The 24,685-nt window shown below is 37.3% G+C and overlaps 1 protein-coding gene across 1 annotated transcript in view; it reads right to left on the reverse strand.

Moving 5' to 3' along the window:
• Window positions 1-24,685, reverse strand: part of LOC127655233 (UDP-glucuronic acid decarboxylase 1-like) — a 95,132-nt gene that overhangs the window by 47,840 nt on the left and 22,607 nt on the right. Inside the window, exons 2-6 of the mRNA XM_052142912.1 lie at window positions 21,349-21,376; window positions 12,520-12,568; window positions 7,115-7,158; window positions 5,419-5,479; window positions 3,604-3,784 (exon numbers count right to left, since the gene is read on the reverse strand). Of these exons, the coding sequence (XP_051998872.1) occupies window positions 3,604-3,784; window positions 5,419-5,479; window positions 7,115-7,158; window positions 12,520-12,568; window positions 21,349-21,376 (363 nt within the window). The remainder of the gene's footprint in view (window positions 1-3,603; window positions 3,785-5,418; window positions 5,480-7,114; window positions 7,159-12,519; window positions 12,569-21,348; window positions 21,377-24,685) is intronic.

Raw genomic sequence — 24,685 nt, forward strand, 5'->3', positions numbered from 1 at the left:
CTGAAGAATAAATGGAAAAAAATAAAATCATTGCTATCATTTAAAGGGGCTGGGGTTGAGAGCTTCAAAAATAAATCATGTGAAACTAGTCTAAAATGAGATTGGCAGCTACACCAATTATGTCAGAACATATGCAATTTGCTGTCCTCTTCAAGCTGTTCTTTTCTTTTCAATCTGTGTCACTTTGGACATGAGTTTAATAATAAACGCAGGCTGACTGCAAGACTGAAAAGACCACCTTTTATTTTCAGTTTTTCTCAAAATTAGTGTTGTCCTCTTCTCTTTACATTTAATCAAGCTTTTAATTTTTTGTATTAATGGTGAAGTGTAATTTCTGCATCAAACAGAATTATCAAAACAATGACAAAAATATATTCCCTTGCAAAAATAGTTTATTAGTGAAAGTGGCACTTAATAAATAGTACATTTGCAGCAAATTATTGACAGAAGTTTCCAGCTCTCCAATGGACATTTTGCCACAACTGGCAAACACTTCTCTAGAAAACTTTGACAAAAATAAAGAGCTTAGCACAAAGTTAATTTGCAAGTGAAAATAACGAGTGGCAAATTTGAGGCATGTTTGCCAGAACACTAGATTTTTGTAAGGGATGTTTTTCAAATCATTTAAAAACAGATAGTCCTCCTGCAAAAACGCACCACTGGCCAGTGTCATTTCCTTGGGCTACACAAATAGAGATTGCAATTCTGTTTGGTGCCTCTAGTGGCACAGAAATTACACACTACTTAAACCAACTTACGGTATTAGACTAACATTAAATGGGTCATGACATGACTTAATAAACTTTTCCTTAATCTTTAGACAAATAAGAGGTTTTTATATTATAAGAGCATACTGTGTGTTTCAGAACTGAAAACTTCCTCCTTAATAGAAAAAGAGCATTTATTTAAACCATGCTGCAAAAACTTGTGATATCAAAGGACCAAATACATCTGCATATGCAATGCCTATTTTCCAGTCATTGCACCCTTGGGCCCCACCCACTGGTGCTCAGTCAGTCACACATACACATAGATAAAGAGCAGAAAAATGGGCCTGTCATGGGGAATTCATCCAAAGGACATCTTCATGTGCCTGTCTGGAATTAAATGTTCTTCTACATACTAAATATGCACGGCTTTGACCTTTATCATACATCTCGCACTGCTTATAAAAGACGCAATTTCAAGTTACAACTCTAAAATGGAGACCCCCATAGTGTTTCATTCAGCTGTGCTGCCTTGCTGTTTTGAAGGCGTCCTGGACCATTTTTGCACCTATATTTGCTATATTTAATTCTTGGTCTTTTGTAAACATGCATTTGTTGGATATTTATGATCGTTTTGATATGTTTTCGGCAATGTACGCAGTGTTTTAAGAGCCGTACATACACAACTTTCAAAAACACATCTCAATCTGCTGCTGCCACTGACTGGGAGAAACACGCAGTCCTGTGTGTAAACAAACACAGAAGACATGAGGTGTGAAGACCAGCGTCTCTGCTTTGGCCTGTTGAAGCTGGTTAAAGCAGCCAAACGCCACCACCATGGACTGTTTACAATTGCCTATTCAGAACATTTTAGAACAGATTGTATGTTTTCAGCTCATATTATGAACCAGTCACAGAAAATGTTATTGAAGAACGGGGCAGTTTAAACACTACTGGACTGCAAATTTGTAAGTAAACAATTTAATTAATGAATATTTCATATGTCATGACTATTTGATAGTTTATGGTGCCGCTTGAGTGAACAGTTTCATATATTCAGATGAAATCTGTTGCATGTAGGTTAAATTTTATGTCCTGAAATGTAGTTTTATAAATGTTGTGGTATTGTGGAGTTTATTCATTTTCAAGTTTATTTATAAAGCACACTTAAAAACAACAAAATTTGTAACTAATGTGCTGTACAATTTTTTAACATTAATAACAGAATTAAATAGAACTTCTAAAATGTTAAAAAGAACAAACTAATAAAACATTGTAAAACCTACACATAAAACTCATATAATTCTCAAACAACATTATAGGCTAAAGAGAAAAAAATCTGTCTTCAATCTAGATTTAAATATGGGCAATGAAGAAGAAGACCTGAGGAACAACAAATGGGAGTGCATTCCACAACATGGGAGCCGCAACAACAAACGCTCGATCACCTTTGGTTTTCAAACGGGAACGAGGAAGAGAGAGGAGTAACTGATTTCATGATCGAAGAGACCTAGGTGCAGAATGTAAAATGTTTTCTTCAGATTGTGTTTCAAATATGGCTCTTGGAAGGGCTGTACAATGTTGGCCAATCACAACAGTGCGCGTTTACGGTGAAGTCTTAAAGGGCCAGGCACATTAGAGTTTCAGAAAGAGGGCCAGAGACAGGGTGGAAAATTATTATATTTGACCAAATTATGACTGTTATTGTGCAAAAAACTACAATAACATTATAAGTGGACTCCAGGGAACATAACATCATTATATATACTGTATATATGCATGTCATGACCCCTTTAAAAATGTGTAGGTGAACATAAAATAATACAAAAAGTTATTTTATAATCATCGCACCCATGGCCCAACCCACTGGTGCTCACTTGGTTCATAAACCGAGACAGTGAGAAGGACAAAAGGCCTACTGTCTGTGGCATAACTACTCCTGAAAACGAAACTATTTAGAATTATTTTTGTATATTATCATGTACTACACAGACGTCTTTGACTGTTGTCATCTCTCTGGCATGCTTTTAAAAGACGCTGTGTCACGTTTCAACTCTGAAGAGAAAATACATTTAATCATCTACTGTGGCAGCTATTGTTTTGTTGCTTAAACGGCTCAACAAACTGTTCATTTGCCTAACAGCGCCATTTTTAAATTGTTGGTGTATGTAAACACGCACTAGATGGACGTCTTTGAACGTTTTTATTTGTTTCCGGCGATGTGCACCTCAGTGCAGGATGATAAACTGAATGTGTGCGTCTTGTGAAGCAGACATAAAATAAAGGAATAGTCACTGAAGGATATGGGGCAGTTAGAAACATTATTGGACTCGATCAAAAACATAAGTAAACAGTTCCATTCATTAATATTTCAAATGTCATGATTGTGTATGATGCTGACACACTGTCTACATTCTTTCTGAAAAGTTTCTTTGTGGTGTTGGCAGTAGTAGCTCCAGCGCAAAATGGAACGGGCACCTGTTTGTTTACTGTTGGAGTGACGCGCCGCAACGGACGCTTCCATGGTAAACAGTATCATTATATGGCTAACAGCACTGCATGCTGTTAGCCAATCATAACAGAGGGCATTTACATGAAGTTTAAAGGAGAAGTTGAGGCAGAAGCGGAGGCAAAAATCATGTTTTTCAGAAAGATGGTCAGATACAGGGTGGAAAATTATCATATATTACAAACGTATTACTGTTCTGATGAGAAAAAAAAAAAACTTTACTAACACTATCAGTGGACCTCTGGAAAAATTTTTAACCTTTAACATTAGCTATAATGCTTCCAAGTGTTCTTCCAATCACATCGATATTAACATTTGTTTCAGTTTGTTTTACTAAGCTAGGAATTGTGATGTTTCACATACAGTTTTGCATTTCATATGCCTCACCTTCGATATAGAGAGGCTCCACCACATCATGGTTGATCAGCTCAAAGTTCTCATGACCAATCCAGTGCTCTACATTGCGCTTCCGGCCAGTGAAGAAATTATCCACCACCGTCAACTCATGACCATCCATCATCAGCTTATCAGTGAGGTGAGAGCCCACAAAGCCTGCCCCACCGGTGATCTACCAGAGAAAAGCAGTAAAAAAACTCAAAATCTTTACATTTCACAAAATGTTTTATCTTTATTCACTTAAGTTTGCAAAACATTCAAATTAATCAGTGGTTTCCAAGGGAGTTCAGTTTTCCAGAGGGCTCGGATATGGTAAATCTCAACATGGGGTTTAAATCAAAGCAGGGAGCAATCAGAGGAAATGAGCAGCCTTCCAGCACCCTGCCGTTTTCCACTTCACTGCTACAGTACGTAATTTCAATCTAAATTATCTGTGTATGTGATGAAGCTTATTAGTATACTTCCTCTCTGACAGTATAGATATTTCAGTGAAACACACTGCTCCCAAATCCTTATTGATTGTGCTTGAATCTGACACTGTATCATTATAAATGTAGGAGATTTCATCATAATGGTTTTAACCCTGTAAAGCAAATGTAACCCTTTAGTTCATTCTTAAAGACATATGAAAGAATTGTCAGAAAATGCTACAGTGGCAAATCTTGGGGTATTATCAGAGGAATCCCTGGGCCTTTCAGAGATACCAAATGTTTGAGAGTTTGGACATGATAACGTCCTATCCTTGGTCTATAAATATGGACTGACGTGTATCATAGTGCAATTCAGCACATTAAATATACAGGCATGTGATCAGCCAAGGACAAAAAAGGAGGAAGGCAAACCGCAAACCCAGCGACCCCATTCTGATGGTTGATGTGAACATTAACTGAAGCTACTGACCCGTATCAGCATGAGTTTATACACTGCACTGCTGCCACACGATTGGCTGATTAGATAATCGCATGAATGAATGTTGGTGCCAGACGGGTTGGTGTTGAGTATTTCTGTAACTGCTGATCTCCTGGGATTTTCACACACAACAGTCTCTAGAATTTACTCGGTGCCAAAAACAAAAAACATCCAGTGATCGGCAGTTCTGTGGATGAAATGCCTTGTGATGAAAGAGGTCAACTGAGAATCGCCAGACTGGTTTGAACTGACAACGTCTACGGTAACTCAGATAACCACTCTGTACAATTGCGTTGGCGTTGTTTTGGTGGCACATGGGGGACCGACACAATATTAAGTAGGTAGTTTTAATGTTGTGGCTGATCAGTGTATATGCAAATACACAGAAATATTAGTTCACACTATAAATGTACCTAATAAAAGTATGTCAGAATTTTCATAGCTCTGCTTATATTCAGCAAATACTCATTTTAGTCAGTAACAATATATTCATTACTGCCACTTTTACTATATAAACAAATATTTCACATTCACATATTTAAAAAAAAAAACATGTAATTCAAAGGCGGACATTAAGGAAATTGTAAAAAAATATTTTTCATCAAGAAATGCCCGGAAACATCCACCAGGTGGTAGCAGACATCTTCTACCTTGCAGACAACAGGATTTTCGGCAAAAAAAAATAAAATATTGTTAATGATGCTTAGGCTTTAGAAAATTGCATATCAAATTTGATACAGGCAACAATATAGGGTTAATAAAATTTCAATTAAAATATAGTAGGTGCAAGGGATCATGCATCTATGATGGGGAGATGAGTCACATTGTATTAATAAAATAACAGTTCTATTAGAATTTAAGACTGGATGCTGCTAAGAAAAGAAATTGAATTCTCACCAAAATCCTCTTTCGATCCTTCTCTGACAAGAATTTCACAGGTGGATACTTCTGGGTAAAACTGTAAAAATGAATGAAAACTTTGAATAACGTAAAGTGAAGCAACATGTCTTCTGTAAATTAACCAGACACAAAAAATACATTTAAGGTGCTGTAAGTAATTTTAGCTGTTTTGTTAACCTCCCTCATTTTACTGACTTCATAAACATGCCCTCTCTCCAAAACCCCACCCCACAAAGACATGTCATTTTTGCAAAAAATAAATAAATAAATAAATACAAGAAACACAAATACAGAACGATCTCTAGTTGAGTCATCAATTCAATCTAGTGTTTAGATTCAAAATCCAACATGTTCTCTGGGTAAATTATCTTCAGGAGAGTTCGTTCACTCTAGGAAAGCAAATAAATGTACATTTTTGTTGGCCAATGCCAGGCCACATATGTAAAAGGTTCAAAATTGAGGGATAAAAAGTTTTCATTCCCATACTAGGGAGCGCCACCATGATGATTCTAATTTCTGCCAGACTGTTTTATGGTTCCAGTCTCCATAAGATGCAATGTAAGAACTACCAAAATGAGCAATCTAGATGGAGAACAAGAACCATTTTCAGTGTTAGGTGAAGTAAAAATGTATATCCTTTAAGCAATTGATTATACTGGTGGTCTCCTGTTTCAAGGTGAAAAATGTCCATCGAATAGCTGTTTACATTATAATCACAAAACCGTATTTCCTCAGTTTGGCCAAAGAGATGTACTTCCAGTAGCAACAAGATTCATTTTCATATTGAGGTCATGATACTTGAGCCACTTCTAACACAAGTAATTTACAAGTACAGTTTGATAAGTTCTGGGCTTAGTCTGGCCTCAGGGCCAGTCAAAAAGCATCAAATAATCTCTTCTAGCCCTTGCTGGGATGCAGCAAAGAGAATAGAGAGCGAGACAGCCACATCAGCCGGAGACTTAACACCTCATCAAAAACTGAGGGACTGAGGAAAGACTGTGCTGCGATTCTGACCCAGTTGGTTCTTCACTTCATTATTGTTTTAAATACATATTTCATTTTTAAGCATTTCTTAATTTCACTGTTGATGATGAAGTCACACTGTGACCGTCACAGATTTAACTAAATATAAAAGAATCAATAGATAATTGTATGCATAAGGTCAAGCCAAATTATGAAAAAATAAAACTGATAAAGCCAGTCTGTCATTTTTGAAAAATAATCCTTCACGAGGTGCACATAAACCCAGCACAAAGTGGAGGTGTCTTGTATCATGGTGATGGTTGGTTATTTTGGGATAGTGACCAGCTGACTGTACATTACTTAATTACATAAGTTAATTCATACTGGGCATGAAATATTGATTTGAGTTAAAATTATTTTATATGGGGTGTGAATCTTTGGGGAGAGGGCACGCTAAAACGATTCTCTATTAAAAAACTCGCATTTTAAGATCAATGCATATGAATCGGCAGGATTAGTAATCGATGTATAGAGAATTTGTTATGTGGGAAGAAAGATGCTCTGAGCCATGAAAATACTGTAGCACAGTGCAGGAGATTGGTATTTGACCATAAAATGCTGCAAGTGACCAATCTGAATTGAGTATTCCAGCGAACTATGCAATAAGCAAATGTATTTTCAAGATGACTTTAAAAAATAAAAGCATTGCGGTTGTAATACAAAACAATACCTTAGCTCAAGCTCCTGTAATTTCTCCCTGAGAGGTGCCACTGCCTGTAAGAAAGAGAATATAGAATTAGAATGTTATGAAAAACAAGTGTACAAGATTGACAATGAAACATAGGAGATACTCAGGGTTGCCAACCGCCCCATATAATAATCGTTCCGCTTTTGAGGGAACAACATTTTGTTTCTGTATAAAATCCTTTAATTTACTTTTATTAAAAAAATAAATAAATAAATAAAAAAAAGAGAAATGGAACTGAAACACACACCTTTCATGCAAATTGTGTGAAACATCAGCTGTTAAACATTAGACGGACAATACACTTGACAGATGCGGCCGGGGGAGAGATCAATGAAATTCAGAGCAAATTTTCTGTAATTTCTTTCAGTCAGAAGCAGGAGAATTTTTATACACATTAGTCCTATACTGCCTACAAAATTATGAGCCCAATTTTATGGAAAGCCATATCATTGAGCTTTATAATTGGAAAAGGCTTAAGCTTAATTATGGGAAAGAAAAAGCTAGTCAGAAAAATATTGTCTTTCTCCATTGATTGACTGATTGAACAGACAGATGAAGACTGTAGCTTGACTACACAAAGAACCTACATGTAGCTCCATTGTAACTGTGCATGTACTGTATATGTAGTGACAAAGTAAGAGTGAGACAAGGGGGGACAGGAAAATGGGTGATTAGAGGGAGATTTATGGGAAGTGAAGTAAATACATTACTTAACCGGGTGAGACAGTGAGAGTCACAGCCTACTAAAGGAAAATAGTACAGACAGAACAGCCAAGTGGAAATTATCTATCACTAAGAGACAGTCATAAAGCACTATCAGCTCTCAAATTGATTTATAGATTCATGCCAAATCCAACAACAGACAAGATCAGTCAAAGGAAAAATATGTGAAAGGAAGATTTAAAAAAAAAAATAAATAAAAAAAAAAAAAAAAAAATGTAAAATGTAAATGGACATTGGCAGGGGAATAGAAATAGTTACTAAATTAGATTATTACTATTTTGATCATTATTCACTTTTAAATTCAGGAACTAATCAGCAATCACACATAAGAAAGGTGAAAAATTCTGGTTTGGTTAAAGCCTTTCCAGTGTACAGTATACATGTAATTCATTTATACAAGCGTTAGCTCCGGACCTCTCATTTGATTGGACAAGTGGCATTCTAAAATCGCAGATATTTAATTTAGCAGCAATGATATGTTAGACTGTCTTGAAGACACAGGGCATATTTAAGTACATCCATGGAAAAAACAAAAAACAAAACCACATCCTTCCACTGTTTAAAATGAGCCCATATCACTCATATTACTTCCCCTTCCCTCATAATTTGAAATATTTTTTTTCTTTACATCCAAACATTATATACGACTGACATAATGGATTTATACGTTTGATTTGCACTATGCCTTAGGCATGCACATTAGACAACATAAAAGTATAAATGGTAATATGATAATGTAATACAAATGATTAATAATGCTACAAAATGATTATGAATTCTAATAATGATTAATAATACTGATCAGCATAAAAAATGTGTCTTTAGTCTGTTTTTTAACTCTTTGCTTATCTATGTACATAGCATTACAGACAGTCTGTGTATTGCTCAATGACATGCAGTAGCTGATCCTTCTTAGGCTTATTTTGAAACTATTTTCATTGGCTGAGAAAGAAAACACAGGAACAAACTGGCCAAAATGTATCTGAAACATTTCTCAATATTACAGGAATGTTCCAGGTTCAATAAAAGTTAAACTCAACCAACAGGATTTATGGCATACTGTTAATTACCACAAAAAACTATTTCAAATAGTCACTTGTTTAAAAAAAAAAAAAAATAACAATCTTCAGATTTTAATAGACTAAAATCATGTTAACACGTATATTGTTTACATCTTGTAGCTCGACTTTTCAAATATTGCTTTTTAACCTTTGTATACTGGTACCATTCACTTCCATTGTATGTGCCTTACTTTTACAGCAATATTTGCCTTTTTTTATTTACGAGAGACGAGTCAAATGTATATTTTTATTTAAGTAATAAACATTTTGCTACACATGCTGCAGATTGAGCTAAACTTGTATTGATGCAGGAACACTCTTAACTTCTTGTTAGACCTGTTGTGTAAGAGCACTATCACACTCGCAATTGTGCTATATGCAGATATTCAGTACTTCAGCACTTTTGTTTGCATAATATTTCTTAATTACCCAAAGTTATTGCGTTTAAAGCAAATATCTTCCTTATTTCTCATCATGTTAAATTAGAATTCCTGACTTTATTAACATTCTGAATGAAGATTGAAAACCCAGACATTTGACTCATCATAATGAGAGCACAGATCTTTGTCTGTGCATGTTTCCAAACTATACTACCTCTTTAAATGAAATATCAAACTTCAGGCAGGAGAATAAATGTCACCCTTTCTAAAAGCTATCGAAGATGCTGCAAAATCAGCCTCGGTATGTGTATGACCTTATAGCCACTTTGAACTATAAGGTCAGTCAGATAGGGGAAAGGCGTTTTCTAATAAGCTTTCGCCAGTTATAAGCAGACATTTAGGTTCTGTAATGAGTCAAAAGAGATCACTGTTATAGCACTGACTTGCAAATGTGAATGTGTGTGTGTGTGTGTATACAAACCAACTTGAGCAGAGTTAAATACGTTTCATCCAGTTTTATCTGAACAAGACATTAATGTGGTCTTGTTCTGTAAAGTACACTTTGTGAAACATGTTGGGAATAATATATATATATACACACATACAGCCAACTATACATTACAGCCTTTATACTGCATGAGGGCAGTATACAGCAATACCACATTTTTGAGGCAAAATAGAATAGTGAATACCTGTGCAAAAGTCAGCCACGATGATGGAATGTTGTGAGCCAAACCAGGGAGTTGCGATGTGGTTACTAAGTTTTCTAAATGCGTTTTATACCATGATCACATTAATTTATATACAGTCAGGTCCATAAATATTGGGACATCGACACAATTCTAATCTTTTTGGCTCTATACACCACCACAATGGATTTGAAATGAAACGAACAAGATGTGCTTTAACTGCAGACTTTCAGCTTTAATTTGAGGGTATTTACATCAAAATCAGGTGAACGGTGTAGGAATTACAACAGTTTGTATATGTGCCTCCCACTTTTTAAGGGACCAAAAGTAATGGGACAGATTAACAATCATAAATCAAACTTTCACTTTGTAATACTTGGTTGCATATCCTTTGCAGTAAATTACAGCCTGAAGTCTGGAACGCACAGACATCACCAGACGCTGGGTTTCATCCATTTTGATGCTCTGCCAGGCCTCTACTATAACCGTTTTCTGTTCCTGCTTGTTCTTGGGGCATTTTCCCTTCAGTTTTGTCTTCAGCAAGTGAAATGCTTGCTCAATCGGATTCAGGTCAGGTTATTGACTCGGCAATTGCATAACATTCCACTTGTTTCCCTTAAAAAACTCTTTGGTTGCTTTTGCAGTATGCTTCAGATCATTGTCCATCTGTACTGTGAAGCACCATCCAATGAGTTCTGAAGCATTTGGCTGAATATGAGCAGATAATATTGCCCGAAACACTTCAGAATTCATCCTGCTGCTTTTGTCAGCAGTCACATCATCAATAAATACAAGAGAACCAGTTCCATTGGCAGCCATACATGCCCACGCCATGACACTACCACCACCATGCTTCACTGATGAGGTGGTATGCTTTGGATAATGAGCAGTTCCTTTCCTTCTCCATACTCTTCTCTCCCATCACTCTGGTACAAGTTGATCTTTGTCTCATCTGTCCATAGGATGTTGTTCCAGAACTGTGAAGGCTTTTTTAGATGTTGTTTGGCAAACTCTAATCTGGCCTTCCTGTTTTTGAGGCTCACCAATGATTTACATCTTGTGGTGAACCCTCTGTATTCACTCTGGTGAAGTCTTCTCTTGATTGTTGACTTTGACACACATACACCTACCTCCTGGAGTGTGTTCTTGATCTGACCAACTGTTGTGAAGGGTGTTTTCTTCACCAGGGAAAGAATTCTTCGGTCATCCACCACAGTTGTTTTCCGTGGTCTTCCAGGTTTTTTGGTGTTGCTGAGCTCACCGGTGCGTTCTGTCTTTTTAAGAATGTTCCAAACAGTTGATTTGGCCACACCTAATGTTTTTGCTATCTCTCTGATGGGTTTGTTTTGATTTTTCAGCCTAATGATTGCTTGCTTCACTGATAGTGACAGCTCTTTGGATCTCATATTGAGAGTTGACAGCAACAGATTCCAAATGCAAATAGCACACTTGAAATGAACTCTGGACCTTTTATCTGCTCCTTGTAAATGGGATAATGAGGGAATAACACACACCTGGCCATGGAACAGCTGAGCAGCCAATTGTCCCATTACTTTTGGTCCCTTAAAAAGTGGGAGGCACATATACAAACTATTGTAATTCCTACAACGTTCACCTGATTTTGATGTAAATACCCTCAAATTAAAGCTGAAAGTCTGCAGTTAAAGCACATCTTGTTCGTTTCATTTCAAATCCATTGTGGTGGTGTATAGAGCCAAAAAGATTAGAATTGTGTCGATGTCCCAATATTTATGGACCTGACTGTATATAATATGTATTTTATTTTATTTTTTCTGCATTGATATTGTGGTTTAATCCTCAATTAAACTGCATTTTACTCCATCGAAAACGCAAATTTTAGAAAACACTCTCTAGTATTGCATATTTTGGAAAATGTTGCCGTTAGAAAGCTGAAAACAGGTTTTAGACCGAAAAGGTGAAGATTTGGCCTTAGAGCATTGCAATATGGTTGCCAGTGCTTTGCAGTGTAGTTGTTAGGGTGTTCTTATCAATTGCTAGGACATCACTAGGTGGTTAAACGGTGTTTTAGGTAATTTCTTACAGGGCCAAGTCATAAGATAGACAAGAAATTGGATATTCAATAAGAAAAAATAAAAAGCGTGGTTGGACTTAAATTTCATCAATCAGTCATTGATTGGGCTAGAAAGAGAGAATATGCCAGGCGACAACAGAAAGTTTGTAGTGTTTCTTTAACTATTTGTTTGTTTCAGTAAATGAACAGTTCACTATCCAGGCAGAACGGGGTGGAACATAAGCACTGCTGGTTCTGTGCCCCCTGACTAGACTTAACTGCTATTAAAAGGCATGCATAATTAAAATCTTAATTATATTGCACTCTTGTGTAGCACAATGTTTTTCCAAGGGCTTCAAGCATGGATACTGGCTGTCAGAGACACATGGTTTCCAGTGAAAATGAGACGGGTGTTGACAAAAATAAACAGAATATAAAACACAAAATCATAAAAATTAAAGCACAGTGTAAAAATCCACATGACCATCTTGTGTTAACAAACCTCATCTATCTTCTGCTTAACCTTCATTTCTCCGTGTTCTTGTATAGACCTGTGGGGAAAAAAACAACAGACTGGCTTTCTCACACCCACAAAGATGTACACAAGTACACAAACATTCACAGTTGCACAGCAGAGCTTATTTAAGAACACACTACTATATACTCTTGCAGCTCTGCTTGGGACATGCAGACTTACAGAGTCAACAATACCACATGATGGGTGTTGATTTATAATAAAAGCTTGCTTTCTATCCAACTCCCTCTTTGGTTCCAATCCACAGCCCAGTGAGTGGGCCTAATCTCGGTTTCTGATTAACGTACAATTAAGTAGTCTATTACTTCATAACAAGACCAATATTTTATCCGTGCCCACAGATCACCAACAAAAGCTTTTTTTTATTTTTTATCTAAATGCCAACTGTTTACAATATTCCACACATCCCACTTGACTGTTTGTTCAAGTCTATTTGCAATTAAGTAACGAACACAACTTAAATAAAACCTTTGGGTTCATTTCAGCTAGCAATAAGACTGTAGCACTCAATTACGGTCAACTTCATTTGTATCTGACAACAATATTTGAAATCTCAAGGTATCCCATGGTATTTTTCCCCAAAATGTATAATTATTTGCAATTATTGGGATAATATTTATCAGAGTAATGTAAAGCAGCACTGCATTATTGTTAACTTTTGTCAGAATCTTAGGAAGTCTGCATTAACTACAACAGTGACCTAAAAACATGGCTAAATTGCAATGTGGCAATTGGTTGATATTAACCAATAGTCTTTGTGGCCTAGGTGATAGGAAAGAAAAGTTGCTTCATATGAAGACAAAAAGTAGTTTTATATATACATATATATATATTATTATTATTATTAGCCAAATACATTTAAACTTAGTTTTCACAATTCCTGACATTTAATCATAGAAAACATTCCCTGTCCTAGGTCAGTTAGGAACACTATTTTAGGAATGTGAAATTTCAGAATATTAGTAGAGAGAATTATTTATTTCAGCTTTTATTTCATTCATCACATTCTCAGTGGGTCAGAAGTTTCAATACACTTTGTTAGCATTTGGTAGCATTGCCTTTAAATTGTTTAACTTGGGTCAAACATTTTGGGTAGCATTCCACAAGTTTCTCACGATAAGTAGCTGGAATTTTGGCCCATTCCTCCAGACAGAACTGATGTAACTGAGAACCGAGTCAGATTTGTAGGCCTCCTTGCTTGCACGCTTTTTCAGTTCTGCCCACAAATTTTCTATTGGATTGTGGTCAGGGCTTTGTGATGGCCACTCCAATACCTTGACTTTGTTGTCCTTAAGCCATTTTGCTTCGGAGGTATGTTTGGGGTTATTGTACATTTGGAAGACGCATTTGTGACCGAGCTTCAACTTCTTGGTTGATGTCACTATGATGGTCATTATGGGCAAACAGTTCCATTTTTGTTTTATTAGACCGGAGGACAGCTCTCCAAAAAGTAACATCTTTGTCCCCATGTGCACTTGCAAACTGCAGTCTGGATTGTTTATGCTGGTTTTGGAGCAGTGGCTTCTTCCTTGCAGAGCAGCCTTTCAGGTTTTGTCAATATAGAACGTTTTCCTGTGGATATAGATACTTGTCTACCTGTTTCTGCCAGCATCTTAACAAGGCCCTTTGAAGTTGTTCTGGGATTGATTTGCACTTTTGGCACCAAACTATGTTAATCTATAAGACAGAATGTGTCTCCTTCATAAGCGGTGTGGTGGCTGCGTGGTCCCATGGTGTTTATACTTGCGTACAATTGTTTGTACAGATGAACGTGGTACCTTCAGGCATTTGGAAATTGCTCCCAAGAATGAACCAGACTTGTGGAAGTCCACAATATTTTTTTGAGGTCTTGACTGATTTCTTTGGATTTTCACATGATGTCAAGCAAAGAGGCACGGAGTTAGAAGGTAGGCCTTAAAGTTAATCCACAGGTACACCCAATTCAGTACACCTCCTATCAGAAGCTAATTGACTAAATGTCTAAAGGCTTGACATAATTTTCCAAGCTGCCTAAAGGCACAGTTAACTTAGTGTATGTAAACTTCTGACCCACTGGAATTGTGATATAGTCAATTAAAAGAAAAAAAAATCTGACAGTAAACAATCGTTGGAAAAATTACTTGGGTCATGCACAAAGTAGATGTTGTAAACAACTTGAGTGGTTAAAAAAATTAGTCTTCGAAAACATCCAAGCTTCTGACTTCAACTGTATAAGTAATCACAGGGCCATATCATACTCTTGCACATGTGATATTGGTAAAAAAAAAAAAAAAAAAAAAATTAGATGACAGACAGACAGACCGACCGACCGACAGACAGACAGTTCATTCAGAAAGTATTCAGACCCCTTCGTTTTATTTCACATTTTATGTTGCAGCTTTGTTCTAAAATAAAAATATTATAATTTTTTTTTGTTTCACATCACTCTACACTCCATACCCCATTATGGCAAAGCAAAATCCAGATTTTTAAAATTTTAGCAAATGTATTAAAAATAAAAAAAATGTAATATCACATTGACATAATTATTCAGACCCTTTGGTATGACATTTAAATTGCAAAAATATTATTTAGCTCAGGTGCATCCCATTTCTCTGGATCATCTTTGAGATGTGTCTACACTTTGATTGGCCTGTAGCAAATTCAATTGATTGGACATGATTTGGAAAGGCACAAACCTGTATATAAGGTCTCACAGCTGAAAATGCATATTAGAGCAAAAACCAAGCCATGAGGTCAAAGGAACAGCCAGGAGAGTTCAAAGACCGGATTGTGTCAACAAAAAAGTTTGTCTAAATTGAAGGTTCCCAAGAGCCTCAAATTCTTAAATGGAAGTTTGGAACAACCAGGACTCTTCCTAGAGCTGGTCGCCTGGCCAAACTGAGCAAATGGGGAGAAGGACCTTGGTAAGAGAGGTTACCAAGAACCTGATGGTCACTCTGGTTGAGCTCCAGAGATAATGTGTTGAGATGGGGGAAAGGGGGAAACTTGCAGACGAACAACCATCAATGCAACACTCCACCGATCTGGGCTTTATGGCAGAGTGGCCAGATGAAAGCCTCTGGTCAGTTCAACACAGAAAAAAAGCACCTGAAGGACTCTCAGACTGTGAGAAACAAGATTATTTGGTCTGATGTAATGATGATTGAACTGTTTGACCTCAATTCCAAGCGTCATGTCTGGAAGAAACCAGGCACCGCTTATCAACTGCACAATACCATCCCAACAGTGAAGCATGGTGGTAGCATCATGTTGTGGGGGTGGTTTTCAGCGGTAGGGACTGGGGACTTATCAGGGCTGAAGGAAAGCTGAACAAAGCAAAATACAGAGATATTCATAATGAAAACCTGGTCAAGAGTGCTCAGGACCTCAGAGCGGGCAGAAGTTACACCTTCCAACAGGACAATGACCCCAAGTAAACAGACTAGACAACGCAAGAGTGACCATCTTGTCTACTTGTCCTTTCAGCCCAACGACACCACAGTGACTGCTCGAATCTCTGCCTGTTTGGCAGACATCTTGGCCTGGATGAAGGAACACCACCTGCAACTCAACCCAGCAAAGACCAAACTCCTTGTCTTTCCAGCCAACCCTGCTGTTGAACATAACATCACCGTGCAGCTGGGTTTAACTACAGTATCGCCTTCCAAAACAGTCGGAAATCTAGGGGTAACCATCAATAACAACTAAATTTCACAGACCACATCTCAAAGACTGCAAGACCATGTAGATTACACTCTACAATATCAGGAAAATAAGACCTTTCCTCTCTGAACATGCCACACAACTACTTGTTCAGTCACTTTTCATAACTAGACTGGACTACTGTAACTCTCTCATTGCAGGCCTTCCTGCATGTGCAATTAGACCTCTGCAAATGATCCAGAATGCAGCAGCACGTCTGGTCTTTAATGAACCAAAGAGAGCGCATGTTACACCACTCTTTGTCTCTCTCCACTGGCTGCTGGTTGATGCAGGTATTAAATTCAAGGCTCTGATGCTGGCATACAAAACAGTCACTGGGTCTGCTCCTGCATACCTAAAATCATTTATGCAGATCTACACTCCTGCCAGAAGCCTGCGGTTGGCTAAGGAACATTGCCTTGTTGTACCAACACAAAGAGGCACCAAAATACTTTCCCGGACTCTCAGTTTCATCATACCACGTTGGTGGAATGACCTTCCCAACTCCATCCGTGAAGCTGACTCACTCTCTGTCTTCAAAAAACGGCTAAAGAATTATGTGAAAAAAAATGTAATCATTTAAATCATTTTTAGCATAAGGCAGCAACATAAAATGTGGCTATTGGTTGACATTTCAGTTGATTGGACATGATTTGGAAAGGCACACACCTGTCTATATAAGGTCTCACTGTTAACAGTGCATGTCAGAGCACAAACCAAGCCATGAAGTCCAAGGAATTGTCTGTAGACCTCCAAGACAGGATTGTATCGAGGCACAGATCTGGGGAAGACTGGGGTGAAGGTTCATATTCCAACAGGACAATGGCCCCAAGCACACAGCCAAGATAACAAAAGAGTGCCTATGGGACAACTCTGTGAATGTCCTTGAGTGGCCCAGCCAGAGCCCAGACTTGAACCCGATTGAACATCTCTGGAGAGATCTGATAATGGCTGTGATGTGAGAAATCTGATAATGGCTGTGCACTCCCCATCCAATCTGATGGAGTTTGAGAGGTCCTGCAAAGAAGAATGGGAGAAACTGCCCAAAAAATAAGTGTGCCAAGCTTGTAGCATCATACACAAAAAGACTTGAGGCTGTAATTGGTGCCATAGGTGCTTCAACAAAGTATTGAGCAACGGCTGTGAATACTTATGTACATGTGATTTTTTTCGTTTTTATTTTTAATAAATTTGCAAAGATTTCAAACAAACTTTTTTCATGTTGTCATTATGGGGTATTGTTTGTAGAATGTTGAGGAAAATAATTAATTTAATCCATTTTGGAATAAGGCTGTAACATAACAAAATGTGGGAAAAGTGAAGCGCTGTGCATACTTTCCGGATGCACTGTATACACACACAATTGAAGTCTTAGGTTGAAGTCATTAAAACTCATTTTTTAACCACTCCACAGATTTAATATTAGCAAACTATAGATTTGGCAAGTCGTTACAGACATCTACTTTGTGCATGACACACAAGTCATTTTTCCAACAACTGTTCACAGACAGATTGTTTCACTTTACTATATAAATCACAATTCCAGTGGGTCAGACGTTTACATACACCAAGTTAACTGTGCCTATAAGCAGCCTGGAAAATTCCAGAAAATTATGTCAAGCCTTTAGACAATTAATTTCTGATATGAGGTGTACTGAATTGGAGGTGTACCAGTGGATGTATTTTAAGGCCTAGCTTCAAACTCAGTGCCTCTGGGAAAATCAAAAGGAAACAGCCAAGTCCTCAGAAATAAAATTGTGGTTCATCCTTGGGAGCAATTTCCAAATGCCTGAAGGTACCACATTCATCTGTACAAACAACAGTACGCAAGTAAAAACACCATGGGATCATGTAGCCATCATAATCCTCAGGATGGAGACGCATTCTGCCTCCTAGAGATGAACATAGTTTGATGCCAAAAGTGCAAATCAATCCCAGAAACCACAACAGCAGAGGACCTTGTGAAGTTGCTGGAGGAAACAGGTAGACAAGTATCTATATCCAGAGTAAAACGAGTCCTATATCGACATAACCTAAAAAGGCTGATCAGCAAGGAAGAAGACACTGCTCCAAAACCGGCATAAAAATTTTACTGTTTGGCCATAATGACCATTGTTATGTTTGAAGGAAAAAGGGTGAGGCCTGCAAACCGAAGAACACCATCCCAACCATGAAGCATGGGGGTGGAAGCATCATGTTGTGGGGGTGCTTTGGAGCAGGAGAGACTGGTGCATCACACAAAATAGATTGCATCATGAGGAAGGAAAATTATCTGGATATACTGAAGCAACATCTCAAGACATCAGCCAGGAAGTTAAAGCTCAGTCACAAATGGGTCTAGTATAACTCCGGTTGTGGCAAATGGCTTAAGGACAACAAAGTCATGGTACTGGAGTGGCCATCACAAAGCCCTGACCTCAATCCAATAGAAAATTTGAGGGCAGAACTGAAAAAGCATGTGCGAGCAAGGAGACCTACAAACCTGACTCTATTACACCAGTTCTGTCTGGAGAAATGGGCCAAAATTCAAGCAACTTATTGTGAGAACTGCTAAAGGCAATAATACTACCAAACACTAACAAATTGTATATAAACTTCTGACCCACTGAGAATATAGTGAAAGATATAAAAGCTCAAATAAATAATTCTCTCTACTATTATTCTGACATTTCACAGTCTTAAAATATAGTGATCATAACTGACCTAAGACAGGAAATATTTTCTACAATTAACTTTCATGAATTGTAAAAAACTAAGTTTATGTATTTGGCTAAGGTGTATGTAAACTTCTGACTTCAACTGTATGTATATACTGTACACAGTACTGTGCAAAAGTCTTAAGCACATAATATGTTTCAGAAAAGCATTTGTCTTAAGATGGTTATTTATATCTACTGCTTTAGTGTGTCAACAGGAAATCTAAATGTTAGACTCCCAAACATTACTTTTGCAAATAGAAAACACTAGAATAGAAGAACAGGGAGCCCTGCAACAGATGTTATGGCCCCCACAAAGCCCCCCACTGAATATCGTGTCAGTCAGAGATTATATAAATAGACAGAAGCAATTGAGAAATAGAAATTGGCGAATTCTCCAAGAAGCTTGGAACATCCTATCTGCCAACAACCAAGAAAAACTGTGTAAAGATGTACCTATAGGAGAATTGGTGCTGTTTAAAGGCAAGGGTGGTCACACCAAATATTAATTTAGCTTTTTTTATGTTTACTGGACTTTGTATGACATTAAGTGATAAATGAAAACTATTTATGTCATTATTTTTTGAAGACATCCTCAATATGCAACATTATTCACAAGTGCCTAAAACTTTTGCACAGTGCTGTGTGTGTGTGTGTGTGTGTGTGTGTGTGTGTGTGTGTGTGTGTGTGTGTATATATATATATATATATATAAAGGGCTGGATGATTATAGCAAAAATCATAATTGTCGATAATTGCTCTTGATAGTGTAATCGCGATTATTAATGTTGATGAACATTTTTTATTAATGTGACGTCACAAAGCAAGCAACCGTGTGAGTCTTCAGATGAGCAGATGTCAATGGTGGATATGAGCTGCGCTCCAGTTTCTTTTAAGCATTATATTGTAATAATGTTTGTTAAGGTAAAGCAAATGAAAATTATTGTAAATTGATATCTATGGTATAGAATAAATTGAATTATTGCTAAAGTACTGCTTAAATTATTAGTCCACGTACAATAAATACTATGGCATATTCAATATTCAAACTTATTAACGGCTGATTTAAATCGTCCAAGTTATTGCGTTCAGTAAGAACTTTCATGGAGAGACAGGGGGCCATTCATCCCGTTAGATCTTCAATGGTGATCTTGTTCATGTAAGATCATCGTTAGATACATTTTGGCCTCAGCGGTTGCACTTTGGAAATTAAAAACAGTCATTTGCGATTTGTGAAAATGTTAAATCTACCAATACCAGCTGCGTGGCAAATGGGTTTTATTAGAGCAGATGCGATAACATTGATGGTGATTCCTGAAAGCTATACATGTCATATTCTTTATGTTGGCTACACCTCCAAAACACACTTAGAACAGTTAAACTGAATAATTTTATTGCTATTTTGTACAAATCAAATTCACATTGGCCTACTTATTAACATGACAAAACAAAACTGTTATTACATTAATAAATTGTACACAGAAATCGAGCAACGCGACAATCTCTCCCATTACAATGACTGCTGTCACTCACTGCAGGTTTACACTGTTTGAGATCTGCATTTTGATGCGAGCTCAGTGACGCTTAACACAATGTTATGCACTCTTGCGAATACTCAAAGCTGTCTAATAAGCATAAAAAAATTCGATTAGAACAGAATCATTTTAGTTTTGTCGTGTTGCTCATTTGCAGTGTATTTAACATCTACGTTCAAAGCCAGCGGTGCAATATGCAATGAATCCAAAATATTTACAAAGTGCTTTTCGCGCTTGTTCTACAGCTTCTTTTCAAGTGTCAGGTGATGTTTCTTCAGTACTAATTTTTGTGTGCTCCGTGAACAGAGCAAGAACATAAAGCAAGCATCTGCACATTCAGATGGTTTAAAACTTGCGCATTAGGATCTGTTGTCATTACAGATAAGGACTAATCTAAGCGGCTCTGAGTGGCTGTTAGTGATTGGTAAAAATACTCAACAGCTGCAAAAACATGTTGTAAATGGAAACCATTGAAGCAGCATGAGCAGACTTAAATTGAACGCTGTAATCATAAATTTTCATGAAATATATATCTGTGTGTGTGTGTGTCTTAAGAATAATATACAGTACACTGATAAATTAATAATGTTACAATTTAATTAAGAATGGTTTTACTAACGATTCACACAAATTTTTTTCTGCTTGTGTTTCATGATGCTTTCGTTGCCCACAGTGATTGCAAAATGAAACACAAAAAAGAGAGAGCAGATTCCATGTGGGTCTATTAACAGCCACAGCTTTGAGTAGCCCATTGACAGGAATAGCAGGTCCTCTGACATCAAACACAACAAAAAGATAAAGAACTGGGATTTCTTTTAGCAATACATTGAGCTAGAGAAAAACCTGAAACTTCAGCAAGCACAAAAAGAAATCGTTATTACCTCATATTTGCGTAGGATCCCCAGACAGCTGAAAGGTGAACAGAAGAAATGAGACATCACTAACAAATCAACAACATCATTCATCACACCATACAATTACAAATTGGGGCTGAGTTTGCGTTCAGTCATTTCCATTAAGAGATTATTAATAAATATAAGGACAAGCTGTTAGGTTCCTTAGGCAGGTGGTAAAACGTTTATTCAGTTAAAAAGGGGAGATAAGTATTGTAAAGATACATGACTATGCGATATGTCCAATATTTATTGTGGAGAGGAGTGAGAAAATGTGTTTAAATCCAAATTTCTCAGATCACAAGGTGTGCGATAGCAGTTCTTTAATAGACACTTGTGGGACAGTGCTGGGATTTATTTTGCAAGACAGTAAGTAATTAACATTTATTAAGTTCTAGTCCAGGCTGCTCATCTCCCTGGCAATTCCTCAGCACAGTGGAACATAAATAAAAGAATAAGCATCCAACGTCTATAAACAGTACTTACAAGCTAAAACAATAATCACTGACACATACCGTCTCCATCATGTTTCTCCTCTATGAGTGTTCTGAGCAAAGCACACATATGTAACGAATAGGAATCTGCCTTGGGTATGTGAGGTCTAACCTTCATAAATAAATCAGTATCAAGAGCATTAATAATACAGATAAAAAACACAGGCCCTTTATCTGATAATCTCATTATTTCCCTCTATAACACCAACTAGGCTGCATATCTCAAAAGCAAATACCTCCACCTGCCAATCCATGTCATACAGGTGACCAGGGATTGATCAGGTGAAAATCACCACCATAAATAATATAAAAGATGCACGTGTCCCATTCTCCGCTGCCTCACATCCATCTCTCACATCTACATTCGCTCAAGGCAAAACTGCCAACATAACTTATGTAGCTCTTTGTTTTAAGTGGTTTGGCAAACCTTGGCACAGTTGACACAAAGACGTGCCAATTAATTAACCAACTTTACTGTTATTAATTGCACAGCAATATCTTCTGAGAAAGGCCCCCATATAAAAATTATTGAATATATAAATTTTCCATAATTATAAATTTACCAATATATAATCAAATTTTCAAATAATTTAAATACTTCACATTATTGTAGAAGACAAGTAAAGCATGATTATACAATACAAAAAGTGGCTTTAGCAGACAATACACTCACTGATCACTTTATTAGGAACACCTGTAAACCCACTTATTTATGTGATTATCTAAGCAGCCAATCATGTGGCAGTAGTACAATGCATAATATCATATAGATACAGGTCAGGAGTTTCCAGTGAGCGGCAGTTCTGCGGACGGAAAGACCATGTTGATGAAAGAGGTAAACAGAGAATGGCCAGACTGGTTCAAGCTGACAAAGGCTACGGTAACTAAGAAAACCAATCTGTACAAATGCAGTGAGCAGAATAGCCTCAGAATGCACAACACGTCGAAACTTGAAGCAGATGGGCTACAACAGCATAAGACCACGTTGGGTTCCACTTCTGTCAGCCAAGAACAGAAATAGGAGGCTGCAGTTTGCACAGGCTCACCAAAACAGGACAGTTCAAGACTAGAAAAATTTAGCCTGGTCTGATGAATCTCAAAATCTGCTGAGGCTCACAGATGGTAGGGTCAGAATTTGGTGCCAACAGCATGAATCCATGGACCCAACCTGCATTGTGTCAACAGTACAGGCTGGTGGGGGTGGTGGTGCAATTATGCAGGGAGGGAATGTTTTCTTGACACACTTTGGGCTTAATAATACCAATCAATCTTCACATGAATGCCATAACCTACTGTATTTGAGTATTGTTGCTGGCCATGTGCATCCGTTCAAGGCCATAATTTACCCATCTTCTAATTGCAACTTCCTGCATGATAATGCACCATGTCACAAAGAAGTCTTCTAAAACTGGTTTCATGAACATGACAAGGAGTTCACTGTTTTTCAGTGGCCTTCCCAGACAATGGATCTGAATCTAAAAGAACACCTTTGGGAGTGGTGGTGGTGTAGTGGTCTAACATTTACATTTATTCATTTGGCAGACGCTTTTATCCAAAGAGGAAAACATAAGCGAATCATCTTAAGGAGACAGTGGTACAAAAAGTGCCATACTACAAAGTTTCACTATCATCAGAATAGTATACAAAACAGATTTAAGTGCAACAAGAATTTAAATTATTATATATTTTTTTGTGACTGGTTAAGTGCTTTTGGAAAAGATGTGTTTTAGCTGTTTTTTGAAGACAGAGAGTGAGTCAACTTCACGGATTGAGTTGGGAAGGTCATTCCACCACTGTGGTATGATGAAACTGAAAGTCCAGGAAAGTGTTTTGGTGCCTCTTTGTTTTGGTATGACAAGGCGTCATTCCTTAGCCAACCGCAGCTTCTGGTGGGAACGTAGCTCTGCATAAATGTTTTTAGGTATGCTGGAGCAGACCCAGTGACTGTTTTGTATGCCAGCATCAGGGCCTTGAATTTAGTACGTGCATGAACCGACAGCCAGTGGAGAGAGACAAAGAGTGGTGTAACATGTGCTCTCTTAGGTTCATTAAAGACCAGACGTGTTGCTGCATTCTGGATCATTTGGAGAGGTCTAATAGCACATGCAGGGAGGCCTGCAATGAGAGCGTTACAGTAGCCCAGTCTAGTTATGACAAGTGACTGAACGAGCAGTTGTGTGGCATGTACAGAGAGGAAGGGTCTTATCTTCCTGATATTGTAGAGTGTAAATCTACATGATCTTGCTCCGGGGGTATTGTCCCTGTAATAAGGGCTCTGTAAGTCGCTTTGGATAAAAGCATCTGCCAAATGCATAAATGTAAATTTAAATTAAGAACTGGAGATTTGCAGCAAGAATGTGCAGCTGAAAAATCTGCAGAAATTGCGTGATGCAATCTTGTCAACATGGACCAGAATCTCAAAGGAGTTTCTAACATCTTGTGAAATCCATTCCTCAAATAATTGAGGCCGTTTTGAGAGCAAAGGGAGGCCTTACCCAGTGTTAGTATAGTGTTTCTAATAAAGTTCTCAGTGAGTGTATATTGCTTGTAGTATTTTTAGATCATTTATATCATATATCGTTGTTTTTATAACATTAGCCTATTATTAGCCTAGTCGCAACAGCAATCCATTCTCAATTGAGTTCATAAGTCTCTGATGAAAATTTTTTTATGAGAACATTTCTGTTATCTAAATAAATGTATCAAACCAAAAGCACAGTGAAATAAATCAAATCAAGGAAGAGGAATGGCCATTTAAAAAAAAAAAATTATAAAACAAATTTACCAAGAGACAGACTCAAATAAACAGGAAATAAACTTGTTGGACCATG

The sequence above is a fragment of the Xyrauchen texanus genome, chromosome 14 (assembly GCF_025860055.1).
Source record: "Xyrauchen texanus isolate HMW12.3.18 chromosome 14, RBS_HiC_50CHRs, whole genome shotgun sequence".
NCBI lineage: Eukaryota > Metazoa > Chordata > Actinopteri > Cypriniformes > Catostomidae > Xyrauchen > Xyrauchen texanus.